Source organism: Bos grunniens, chromosome 25 (genome assembly GCF_055505025.1).
Source record: "Bos grunniens cultivar Pamir isolate PY7600 chromosome 25, Bosgru_T2T1.0, whole genome shotgun sequence".
Taxonomy (NCBI): domain Eukaryota; kingdom Metazoa; phylum Chordata; class Mammalia; order Artiodactyla; family Bovidae; genus Bos; species Bos grunniens.
The window spans coordinates 21,901,702-21,915,024 of NC_141189.1; the positions used below are offsets into that span (position 1 = coordinate 21,901,702).

At 47.7% G+C, this 13,323-nt stretch overlaps 1 protein-coding gene across 2 annotated transcripts in view; it reads right to left on the reverse strand.

Annotated features, from left to right (window-relative positions):
* Window positions 1-285: 285 nt before the first annotated feature.
* SCNN1G (sodium channel epithelial 1 subunit gamma) overlaps window positions 286-13,323 on the reverse strand; it is a 31,146-nt gene continuing 18,108 nt past the window's right edge. For both annotated transcript variants that reach the window (XM_086376812.1, XM_086376813.1), the window contains exons 7-13: window positions 9,011-9,109; window positions 7,366-7,483; window positions 6,441-6,519; window positions 6,300-6,357; window positions 6,049-6,110; window positions 2,419-2,494; window positions 286-2,123 (exon numbers count right to left, since the gene is read on the reverse strand). In XM_086376812.1, coding sequence (XP_086232938.1) covers window positions 1,743-2,123; window positions 2,419-2,494; window positions 6,049-6,110; window positions 6,300-6,357; window positions 6,441-6,519; window positions 7,366-7,483; window positions 9,011-9,109 — 873 coding nt within the window. In that variant the 3' untranslated portion in view covers window positions 286-1,742. The remainder of the gene's footprint in view (window positions 2,124-2,418; window positions 2,495-6,048; window positions 6,111-6,299; window positions 6,358-6,440; window positions 6,520-7,365; window positions 7,484-9,010; window positions 9,110-13,323) is intronic.

Here is a 13,323-nt window from a genome sequence, read left to right on the forward strand (position 1 = left end):
GCATGGGCTCTGGAGTCACACTGCCTACGTTGGAAACCCAGCTCTGCAACTTCCTAGCTGGATCACCCTGGGCTAGTCACTCAACCTTTCTTTGTCTCAGTTTCTTCATCCACACAGTGGGATAACCATACCTACTTACTGTGCTAATCCCAGGGTTGGTAGATTTCTTTTTCTGTACAAGGCCAGGGAATAAATACTGTAGTCTTCCGGGGGGCTGCAACAGCAGCTACTCACCTCTGCCTGCTGTGGTAATCCAGCCATACACAATTAGTGAACAAAGGGGCATGACCGTGTTCCAATAAAACTTTATTATGGACACTGAAATTTGAATTGCATATAGTTTTCATGTCACAAACGGTCCTTCTTTTGATATTTTTAACAGTATTAAAACAAACAAACAAACACCAAAATCACTCTTAGGTCACAGGCAAAAACAGGATTTGGCTTGTGGGTTGAAGAGTGCAGTCCCCTATGCCAATCTTTGGAAGTGCTGAGTGCAGCAGCCAGCACATGGTTCTTGAGCTGATAGTAGGCACCTACTGTATGCTTAATACACGTCAGCTTCTATCATCATGGAAGGTGTGGATATGGCAGGAGGCAGCTGTCCACATGGCTGACTTGCTGCTGAGGGGCAGGCCGTCAGTGGGGGAAGGTGGTCTGCCTTGGAGAAAAAGCAGCTGAGATGGGTTATCAGGAAGTCATGCCTTGGGCTACCACCGGACAGGAGTGGCCAACAGAGTCCTTTAACTGGCCCTTCTCTGCTAAGGGCCCAGAGTATTGGCTTAGCTGCCCAGAATGTGTCCCCCTCCCTGCCCCAGCTCAGAGTGAGGGCCTCCTGTCACAGCCCTAGGTGCCCCCATAGAGCCCCCTTCCCCTCTAACACTCCAAGGACCCTGTGCCAGCTCCCTTCTGAGGGCTCAGAGCAGACCTTGCCCCCATGTCAGCGACTGTTGCTGCTGCTAAGTCACGTCAGTCGTGTTTGACTCTCTGCGACCCCATAGACGGCAGCCCACCAGGCTCCGCCATCCCTGGGATTCTCCAGGCAAGAATACTGGAGTGGGTTGCCATTTCCTTCTCCAATACATGAAAGTGAAAAGTGAAAGTGAAATTGCTCAGTCCTGTCTGACTCTTCGCGACCCCATGGACTGCAACCTACCAGGCTCCTCCGTCCATGGGATTTTCCAGGCAAGAGTACTGGAGTGGGTTGCCATTGCCTTCTCCGAAATCAGTGACTAGGAATGGTTTATTCACAAACAGCTCCAGCTCCAGGCCCAGAGCTTCCTCCTATCTTTGGCACCAGGCAGTGAATGTCAGGCCTCAACACGTAAAGTCACATCCTTGGGTCCCAGCCCAGGCTGGAGGAGTGGCTGAAACCCCCAACTTGGGGCTTTGGAGGAATCTCTTGCTCTCTCTTTCTCTCAAGATCTGGCCAAGAACTCTGTCAGGCTTCACTCCTGGCCTTTGTCCAGGCCGGCCCCATCTCCTTGGCCCCATCTCTCTCTGTAGCAGGTGTGCTAAGGGGTTTGGCCTGCAGGATCTAGCTTGTCCTAGGCGGCCGTGAGTACGGCTGGGAGGGGTCTGACGGTCCCCTGCACATGCCCAGGCCCACCTTGTTCAAAGCAGACTCATAGTCAATGTCTCTGAAAAGCCCAGCGAGGGGAGGACACCCCCTGTGTGCTGGAGACTCTAAGTTCTCAACCGTGGCTGGTGGTCTTGGCCCCATCTTTCTTCCCCGCCCTGCCTCAGGACTCAGCAGGCACCTGAGTGTCTGTGAGCTGACTGGAGAAGGCCCTCTCCAAGCGCAGGGTGTTGTATCTGGGGGGTGGTGTGCCAGGCACCTGGGACCCTGGGGCTGGAGGCAGACTCAAGGCAGAGGTGAAAGTGGGCAGGTCATCGTCTATGTCAAGGCTGGGGTTATCCCGGCCCTGCGGGGCACGGGGAGCCTCAGGGCAGGCGGGTGCTCGTCTCCGGGCCCACCACCCCTTGGCTTTGTGCCACTGGTGGCGGGCAATGATGGAGAGGGAGTCAATGAAGAAGACCTCGATGATCTCAATGACGCAGACGACGGAGCAGCTCATCCACAGGCCCAGCTGGCCACCGATGTTGGACAGAAGCTGTTCGATCTGCAAGGGAGGCCAAAGCACACGATCAAGGGGGAATCCCCACCAAGCTGGCTTCATGCAAAGACCCTGAGGCCCAAGGGAGCCACTGGTTAGCCCTGGCCCTGAACAGGTTTGGGGAAGACAAGGGCAGGCTGTCTGTCCCCTCCTACCCTGCCCATTCTGATCTGAGGCCTGGTTGGCCTTTGGTGGCCCTACTAGCTTGGGCTGGACCCCCCACAGTCTGACTCTGCTCCCTGAGGCCAGGCAGATGGGCAAAGTCGCAGACCCAGGACAGTCTCAGAAGGGAGCCACTCACGCTGTTGGCAGGGTTCTCCATGATGGATCTCTGGTTCAGGTCTTTGTAGAATATCAAGAGTTTGGCCAAGTCTGTCCTGTAAGAATTCCAATAGGCAGGGCCAAGGTGAGTTGGAGGCTTTTGTGCTCTAGCAAATAGCCAGCCCCTCAGCATGGCTGTGTATCTCCGGCCCAGCCCCCAGCAAGGCCCAGGCTCTGAGCTCCATAGGGTGTCTTAGAACCTGGTTTATGGGGTTCCTTGTGCACCACAGAGCACATCTCCAGCCAGGACCTAGTCACTCAAGCCATCCCTTCACTCAAAAACCATTTCTCCAGCTCTAGACTAAGTCAGTCCCCACAGCTGCCCTCCCACAACTAAACCCTGCAATCGTGATTGTCTGATGGCAATCTAAAACACGTCTGGAAGACAGGTAAGTGATGTAAACGAACCAGAGGGGAAAAATGATAATAACCATAATAACAGCTAGCACTTATTGACCACTTCCTGTGTTGCCAAGCATTCTTCCAAGAACCTTGTGTGAATTAACTCGTTTAATTCGCACAACAGTCCTATAAGGCAGGTATCTCCATTTTACAGACATGGAAACTGAGACACAGATTGGTTGAGTAACTTGCCCAAGACTACACAGCTCATGACTGGTAGAGTTGATATTCAAACCTAGCTACATCTGACTTTAAAGTTCGTGCTCGTAACCACGCACTGTACTAAATTCCCTCCTGTTAGGACTGTGGCAAGCTAGAAAATTCACGCTTATCCCAGAAAGGTAGCCAGTACTCAGTACTCTTCAGTGCTTTGCAAAAATGGAAGTTGAATGTTGCCAGAATTTTTGGTCTCTCAGGAGAAGTTGGAGATAACAGGTTGTATTGGGGGAATCATATTTGGCTCAGGGGTCATCGGTCATCACTTTGCAATACTTGGTCTAACAGTTTTCAATGATTTGATCAAAGTCTATCTTTATTATTAGACTCTAAGGAGAGATAAGAAAGCCTTCCTCAGAGATCAATGCAAAGAAATAGAGGAAAACAACAGAACGGGAAAGACTAGAGATCTCTCTAAGAAAATCAGAGATACCAAGGAAACATTTCAGGCAAAGATGGGCTCGATAAAGGACAGAAATGGTATGGACCTAACAGAAGCAGAAGACATTAAGACAAGGTGGCAAGAATACACAGAAGAACTGTACAAAAAAGATCTTCATGACCAAGATAATCACGATGGTGTGATCACTCACCTAGAGCCAGACATCCTGGAATGTGAAGTCAAGTGGGCCTTAGAAAGCATCACTACGAACAAAGCTAGTGGAGGTGATGGAATTCCAGTGGAGCTATTTCAAATCCTGAAAGATGATGCTGTGAAAGTGCTGCACTCAGTATGCCAGCAAATTTGGAAAACTCAGCAGTGGCCACAGGACTGGAAAAGGTCAGTTTTCATTCCACTTTCAAAGAAAGGCAATGCCAAAGAATGCTCAAACTACCGCACAATTGCACTCATCTCACATGCTAGTGAAGTAACACTAAAAATTCTCCAGTCCAGGCTTCAGCAATATGTGAACTGTGAACTTCCAGATGTTCAAGCTGGTTTTAGAAAAGGCAGAGGAACCAGAGATCAAATTGTCAACATCCGCTGGATCATGGAAAAAGCAAGAGAGTTCCAGAAAAACATCTATTTCTGCTTTATTGACTATGCCAAAGCCTTTGACTGTGTGGATCACAATAAACTGTGGAAAATTCTGAAAGAGATGAGAATATCAGACCACCTGACCTGTCTCTTGAGAAATCTGTATGCAGGTCAGGAAGTAACAGTTAGAACTGGACATGAAACAACAGACTGGTTCCAAATAGGAAAAGGAGTACGTCAAGGGTATATATTTAACTTGGCTTATTTAAACAAGGCTGCTTATTTAACTGAGTACAGATGCAGAAACACTGGGCTGGAAGAAGCACAGGCTGGAATCAAGATTGCCGGGAGAAATATCAATAACCTCAGATATGCAGATGACACCACCCTTATGGCAGAAAGTGAAGAAGAACTAAAAAGCCTCTTGATGACAGTGAAAGTGGAGAGTGAAAAAGTTGGCTTAAAGCTCAACATTCAGAAAACTAAGATTGTGGCATCTGGTCCCATTGCTTCATGGCAAATATATGGGGAAACAGTGGAAACACTGTCAGACTTTATTTTTCTGGGCTCCAAAATCACTGCACATGGTGATTGCAGCCATGAAATTAAAAGACGCTTGCTCCTTGGAAGAAAAGTTATGACCAACCTAGATAGCATTTTCAAAAGCAGGGACATTACTTTACCAACAAAGGTCCGTCTAGTCAAGGCTATGGTTTTTCCAGTGGTCATGTATGGATGTGAGAGTTGGACTATGAAGAAAGCTGAGCACCGAAGAATTGATGCTTTTGAACTGTGGTGTTGGAGAAGACTCTTGAGAGTCCCTTGGACTGCAAGGAGATCCAACCAGTCCATGCTAAAGGAGATCAGTCCTGGGTGTTCTTTGGAAGGACTGATGCTGAAGCTGAAACTCCAATACTTTGGCCACCTGATTCGAAGAGTTGACTCATTGGAAAAGACTCTGATGCTGGGAGGGATTGGGGGCAGGAGGAGAAGGGGACGACAGAGGATGAGATGGCTGGATGGCATCACCGACTCGATGGACGTGAGTCTGAGTGAACTCTGGGAGTTGGTGATGGACAGGGAGGCCTGGCGTGCTGCGATTCATGGGGTCGCAAAGAGCTGGACACGACTGAGCGACTGAACTGAACTGAACTGAACTGAAGTACCTTGGAGGCAAGGATCATGTCTGCTTGGTCATCATGGCACCCCCCAGCACCTCACACCTTGCCTAGTGGACATTAAATAAGATGCTGGAGACCAAACTGGGGTAGGGAACCGTGTAAACAGTAATGACCCAGAGAAATGTGAGTTTACACGGCAATCCCCCACCCACCCTTTCCACCTTTGTCTCCATCTGTTGAGATCCTTGAACTCTGGCCTGGCTGATTTTTGCTAAAAGTCTCTTGGAAGTGAATTTTGATAAGGAAAATCAAGTGCGATTAGAAGCTGCAAGGTTTAAAAGAGTATTTTTCCAAGTGGGTCAAGATACATTAGGAAATCATGAAATAAATGTACTGAGCTTACTAGTACCTTTTACAAAGTGAAATATAAAACATCAGGTTGCATGCACAGAGAGATTCGAAATCTTTATCAACTGATATAGGCACTAAGCATTTGGAACTATGCTGTGACCCGTCAGACGGTTGTAAACAATTGGTACACAAGTCAGATGGTTTGGTACACAAGTGTGCAACATCTGACAAGCAGCCTGAATGCCCTGTACATCATAAAAGAGTACTGTTTCATGATAGTTTTATTCTGGCGGTGTATTCAATGCACCACAATAGGATAAGTATCAATATTTTCATGCTGTGCGTTGTGGTCAACAGCTGAGAGCCCTTAGCCTAGAGCAGGGCCTACCTCATGATAAGACTCAAGAAATAACTGTTGAATAAAGGAATGAGTGAAGGGATGAACAAATGAAAAGGAGAGGGTTTAGCACAGAGGAATCAAGTAAGGAGGCTGGAACCAGGGTGGGCAGGAGCAGAGGGAGCAGGGCAGAGATCAACTTACTTGTTGAGTTTCTTCTTTATTTGCTGGCTTTGGTCCCAGGTGAGAATAGACAGCAACCATTTCTGTGGTGGAGAAAGAAGTGGCCTGGGGATGCCTGGAGAGGCCAGAGCCAGCCTGTCTGCTCTCTCCTCTCAGCCCCAGCTCCTGACATGGACCTCCCCTGTGGATCACCTCTGAGGCCAGAGGACTCAGTCAGGACCTCAGGCTACAGGCTGAAGGTTCCAGGGGGGAAGAGTGGGCAGAGTACTTACCTCGGAGACCTCCGATGGCCACTGTGCCAGGCTGGTGGTCAGTGTCCACTCCTTAAAGCTAAGCGGAGAAGGGCATGGAGTGAGTGTGGGTGGCCTGGCCCAGCCCAGCCGTGTTCGTCCCACCCCTTTGGGTCCACTCACCTGCAGGCTTCCTTGCACACCGACTGGCAGCCCAGCTCTTCCCGGACGAAGGCCTGGTGCAGCTGGTAGTAGCAGTACACTGAGGAACGGGGTGCAGGGAGATATGAACTTTGGGGCCACAGGGCCCTTTCTAGGGTTTCCCAGTGATGCCCCCATGCATGCATGCTTAGTTGCTTCAGTCGTGTCTGCCTCTTTGCGACCCCATGGCCCATAGCCCGCCAGGCTCCTCTGTCCATGGGATTCTCCAGGCAAGAATACTGGAGTGGGTTTCCACGCCTTCCTCTAGGGGATCTTCCTGACCCAGGGATCGAACCTGCATCTGCCTGCATCTCCTGCATTGCAGGCGTATTCTTTACCCAGGCTACTTGGGAAGCCTGATAACCCCACAGTCTCCTTTTAGTGATTTCACCTTCCACTTTCTACAAATACTAGTTCTCTGGAAACAATTGCTACCTTGTGATTTTGAGAGACAGAAAATTGCCACAGTTAAGAACATTAGCTGGAGGTGGGATGGGTTGGCAGTCCTTGCCTTGGGTCTAGCTTTGTTAGACCCTGGCTGTGTGACCTTGGGCAAGTTGCTTAACCTTTCTGAGCCTCAGTTACCTGTTCTGTGAAAGGACACTATCAATAGTCCCTACCTCCTCAAGCTGACAGAGGGGGTTAGGGACTTCGCAGAAGCTGGGGTGTAGCATTTGGTCATTAATCAGAAAGTGGAATTCAACCCAGGCTTCACAACAAGAGTGAGACTGGTTAATATCTCTCTGTCTCCCTCAGGTCAAAAGCCATCAGGGCAGGGTCCTGGGAGGGCCTTAGCTATTGCCAGGATGGGGCTGATGCTGCTCCTGGGGTGTGCAAGGTGGGGGTGTGCAAGGTGGGGTGTGCAAGGTGGGGTGTGCAAGGTGGGGGGTGTTGGTGTCTCACTCACTCCAGTTGGGGTGCTGCTGGTAGTTGCAGTAGTCAGCTCCCCGAGGTAGAGGCTGACTGTACTGGGCACACCCGCAGTTCTCTACCATCTTTGCCTGGAAGCACGAGTGAAGGCAGATCTGAAAGACAAGACCCAGGAGTTCCCTTAACCTCCTTGCTTGCGGCTGCCAGAGATCTCCCCTCCCTACATCCCCCAGTCAGAGAGGGTCAGCCTCCCACAGCCTCAGCAGACAGCATAAATGTACCCCTCATGTCCTGGCTGATAGGGTCAAAGGGACAAAGCTAGAAAACGTATTGGGAATTTGAGCTGTGGAGGCCAGGATGAGCTAGAGAGGGGCTGGGGTGGTCATTTGCCACCATGTGAGTGCTGACCCAGAGGTTAGTGGGGAACTTGGAGCAGGTGCCAAGAAACAGAGAAACAAACACAGTCTCCAACTTCCCAGTTTTCAGCTGCACGCACTCCACGCAGGATCCCTGGGGATCTTAAGGTACCATGATATCCACAAAGCTTAGAGCCATAAAAGCTAACAATGGGGGCTTGGAAGTCAGGCTACTTGAGTTCATATACCAGCTTTGCCACCTCCCAGTTGTGTGACCTCAGGTGAGTTACTTAAACTCTCTGATGCTTTGTTGTCTTCATTTGTGAAATCAGTATAACAGCACCTACTTCATGAGGTTGTTGTGATATGAATCGAAAGATGTAAAGTGTTTGTAAATGCTAGCTTCTCACTAAATATTGTCCCGAGTGTCTTTCCACTGAGCTGACTTTTCTTCTGTCTTAATGTCAGTGTGATTGCATCTCTATTTCTTACAAGCAGACCTTGTCTGACCACTAGTCTCTTTTCATTCAGTGTCTCCACCACCTCTCAGCTCAGCTCTAATAGAAGCTAGAGGATTCAGGGCAGAGGGCGCCTGGTCCTTTTGCTCTGCTGGGTGATTCTCATTTGACTCTCTAGGTGTCCTGGTGGGAGGCAAAGGGCAGACTCGCAAAACAGAAGACAAGGTGTAACAGGTGATCGCACCCAAGGGTCAATGTAGGTAATAACTAATGGGTGGTGGAGATTGCAGGGAACCAAAGAACGTGTCTCATTTGATAAGGCCACTCTACCCACTGTTTATCCTGTAGGAATACGGGCCCATTGTTACCAGATCTTGTTTTTCAAGAGAAGCTAGAAATCTGGGTTTTCTTATGAAATTCCCCGACTTTTAAACCGGGTGAAAAACCAGGTGGGCAGGTTGGTAGAGGCTTTGGAAACCACCGATTAGCAGTTCCTGATCCAATGCAAACTCCCCTGGTGGCTACTGAGGAGCACACAACTTGTCTAAGGCTGTCAGTGGATAAAAGGCACCCCTTAGCCAGCCCCTCCCAGACTGCCTCCTCCTCCTGTCTCTCATTCCCCAAGGCTGATTTGGAAGCAGGTTTGCCAAGCTGTACGTTCTGTTCCACGCAAACCTCGACTAAGCTCTGGTTACAGGTGGGTTGAAGAGGACTGGAACCAGCCGGCATCATTTGTTCTTGAGATCTTTGGATGAACCCCAGGATTCTCACCACAGTTCCTGGTCCCAGACACACCCCAACCTATATATAATTCTGTCTCCTGGGTCCAGACCACAGCCTGGGGCTGGGTGCTGTCTCCAGCCTGTACCTGGAGGGAATACGTGGCATTGTAGATGTTCGTGATCTGCACGTCACTCCAGTCCTCCGTGCACTGGCTGTAGGGATCACTCAGCTTGAAGGACTCCGTCTGTAATCACAGCAGCACATATTCAGCCCTGCACCTCTCCAGGACCCATACAAGGGGCATTGCTAGCAGCTTCTAGGAGCTGAGCAACCACCTACTCATTCATTTAACAAATTTATTTATTGAGCACCTACTAGGAGCTTGATGCTATTCTAGGCACTATGTCGCTCAGTTGCTTAGTCATGTCCAACTCTTTGCATCCCCATGGACTAGCCTGCCAGGCTCCTCTGTCCATGGGATTTCCCAGGCAAGAATACTGGGGTGGATTGCCAGGCCCTTCTCCAGGGGATCTTCCCGACCCAGGGATTGAACCTGAGTCTCCCACATATCCTACATTGGCAGTTGGATTCTTTACCACTGAGCCACCAGGGAAGCCCTCTTGTGAGCACTATGGAATCCACAATGATCGAAATAAGTTCCCTGCTTTCCTGGAGCTCACATTCTAATGCAGTAGACAGATGACCAAAAAGCAAATAAATAATTTTGAATAATTTTTTATAGTGATTAATGGAACTAGGTAGAAACTGGAAGGGTTGGGAGGAGGGGACAACCTTTCCAAAGTGATTAGTAAAGACATCTTTGAGAAAAGAACATGTTGGTTGGACATGGAATGGCAGGAAAGAGCTGGACTTGTCAAGAAACATAGGAAGAGGAGTAGGCAGAAGGAGCAGCCAGAGTGGAGGCAGGAGAGGGCCAGGGTGGCTGGACCATGGTAAAAGGGAGAGCTGTTGCTGGAGATGACGTCCGAGAGGGATTTAAGGACAAATTGTGGCAGTCTCCTACACTGCTGAGAAACATGGGTTTGGATTTGGTTTTCTGAAGAGTAGTGAGCCACTGAAGAATCCACGGGGATGGGGCAGGAGGGATTAGATGAGCAGTGACTGTGCTGCATGGTATTCTTGTCTCAGCGAAGGACTCATTTCCTACCTTCTTGCCTTTTGGTCCCAGAAGGTGATTTGGAAAAATGGACTTCCTTATAGAGGACCAAAGAATGCCCAGCAGTATAGAATGATACCCTGATCAGAGGAGGTAAGAACATTGCAACTCACTATTTGAAAGCCTTATTAAATTATGTTTTTTATTATGGCTTACACATTTGATTCTAGCTTAATATTTGTCACTATAAAGGAACAATCCAGACAAGACAATTAGGGGAAAAGAAGGATAATGTCTCCCAAGGGGGAGCAAATATAGAATATAAATTGTGACCAACTCACAGCTAGGATTTGGTGTGTGTGTGTATGTGTGTGTACAAAGTTTTTTTTTTTTTTTTTTTGAGATGGGGAGGGTAAAGGGCAAATGGATGTCAGATTTATGGGAGGGAAGAAAATTCCTGAAGAGTGGCTGAATAGAGAGAAAGATAGTTGGGGGTGGGTGGGGTGAGGGGGAAAGAAATCAAGAAGTTTGGTGCAGATAGAAACTATAGCCATCTCAAAGGGCTATGATCTCTTTCTGTTTGTATTGTAATTCATCTGTTGATCCATTAGTCTTCCTCAATTAACTGCAAGAACCTCCAGGGCAAAAGACAGTGCTCATTTTAAAACATTTAAACAGAAGAAGCAAAGAGGAAAGTAATCATCTGATTTCCTCCCTTCCCCTGGGCACCTACTTCAACAGGTCAGATTTCCATCCTGAGACCCAGACAAAAAGATTCACATGTTCCCTTGCCCTACGATATCCTTTTCTCATTCATAATAAAGAGTGTGTGTCTTTCCGTGTCAGTATAGAATAAACAGACTTACTTCATTCCTCTAAGAGCTGGGGGAACAAACAGATTCGGAGCTTCTAGTACATGCCAGGGCTAGGCTGGGAAATGGGCACAGAGATGCCAAGCAGTGGCTTCCCTCAGGGCACTTTCACCCAATGCTACCCTCTAAGCTTCTCCAAGCTGCACACTCCCAATCAGGTGTCCCTTGGAGCCCCCAGGTCCTGCTAAACTGGCCACAGAGCCTCGAGTGTCAGCCCTGGGCTCTATTTGCCTGCAGGGAGCGTTCAGTACCCTGAAATCTAGAGGAGAGGGTCTGTCCACACAGGTAAGCCCTATGCAGTTGGCAAAGGCAGCTGTGGCTCCTTCTACTTTGAGAACCAGCCTGAAGACCACTTCCAGGAAACTGATTGTGAGAAAATCATTAACATCGTGATTTTTATGCTTTTTGAGTATTCAATGGCCCTTTACTCTGAATGATGCTTATCAAACTCAGAGCTCCTGGATTATTCAGGCTGTTTCCTAAAACACCTGGGCTGGGGCAGGTAGGGCAAGCAGCCTTTTTAGAGTGGAATAGATGTCTTCAGCTTCTCGGAGCCTCAGTCAGAGGAACCTGGACAGAGCCCTGGCTTTCTCTCACTCTCTCTCCCCCTTACTCCCTCATGTTTCATTTCCGCTTTTCCCTGTCAGCTTTCCAGAACTGCTGACATGGGCAGGGTGGGGAAACATTTTGGCTTCTGTCCTGATCCCTAGGGACCCCAAAATGAAAATGAATATATATGTGTGTGTGAGAGAGCGAGAGTGTGTGAAGTTTAAACAGATGGATAGATAGGTGTGTGGTATGCATGCACACACAGGTGTGTGTGGGTGTGATTAGGCGTATGTGTGCACATGTGTTGTATGTGGGTGTATGGGGAAACAGACTCATTTTTCTCAAACCAGGTCCTATCTGCTTCCTTCTGAGAATTCTGGGGGAGGAGGGAAGTCAGACAGGAATCCTTAGCTCACCCCTGTAAAGTCTGAACTGTGTCAGAGAAATGCCCAAGGGCAATAGGAAACCCTAGATGGAGTTATGGGTGCTTTGACTCTCTTTTCTTTTGTTCTGTTTTTATATTGTAATAAGTTATGAAATAATTCCTAGATGCTAGTAAATTATAAGAATTTGTGTTCCTAATCAGTGGAGGAATAAGAACTGTTCAACATATGAAGTTAGGACTATTTGTTAAGAATTTGGAGGAAGTAATAAATCCTATCTCAATTTCAAATCCTTCAGAGATAGAAATTCTAGTGGGTTAAACTTTTAAATGAAATAATGAAATATTAGCTGAATAAATATGTACCAGGGAAAAATAAATGTATCAAAAACAATAAAATTCAAGGTAAAAAGAAAAAAAAAAGAAAAGAAATAATGAAATAACTGGAAGGAAATTCAGCTCAGTATCTGATCTCAAGGAGGAAAAATACTCAGTAAACATAATGACTTAAGAAGAAACCGAAGACTTTGACTATGTAAACATCTGATGTTTTGCATGTGAAAAAGGTAGCATAATGAAAACTAAAATGAAAGCACAAACTGGGAAAGATATTTGTAACACATACGGCAAATCATTAGTACTCCTAAATACTATATGGAAGAGAACAATACCTCACTCATAAAGAATGGGGGTGTCAGGAAGGACAAGAAAAATCTCCCCTAATGCTTATTTTTCCATCCTTTCATATCTCTTTTCTTTAAAAAAAAAAAAAAAGGTGTATAGTAACAGCCAATATTTTTGGAGCACTCAACACACACCAAGCAGCATGAATCAGCTCAGTGAATTCTCACCAGCCTGTACAGTAATTTACTATCAGCCCTATTTCACAGTGAGGTAACTGAGACACAGAGATCACACGACCAAAGTGCAAAGTTGGGGTTTGGATCCTAGTTGTCTGGCTCCAGAGTCTGAGCCCTTAATTCCTGTTACCAACATGCCTGTGAAAAGAAGAGGGTGCTTTAAGATAGGAATGCACAGTAGGGTTTGCAGTGGCAGTGAAGTCTCGCCCCTCTTCAGGGCCTGGTCCACAGCCCCCTAGGTGAACTTGTCTTTGCCCACTTCCTCATCTCCCATTCATGATCCAACCTATTGTGCTTTGGTTTCTGTTCCACTCCTTCCACTGAAAACTGTTCTGGCAAAGAACCAGTGACCTCTTGGTTGCAAAACCCAGAAAACAGCTTTTACCCTTAATCTTGCCAGACTGCTCAACTGTTTGGCACTCTAGCTAACACCTTCCTTGAAACGATCTTCATTTCTTTGACACCAAGCCTTTCCAGCTTCTGCTGCTACTTTGGTGCCTCTATTTCTCCATTTCCTCTCTGCTCAGCCCTTAAACATCTGTGTTCTGTCTCAGGTCTTGAGTGATGGCATTTATTTCTAAGTCTAGAACTATGTTAGATGCAGCCCACACCCCGCCATTGCCTCTGGATTTTTCTCCTGAGCTCCAGGCTTAGAGCATCTAATCACTGGACGTTTTC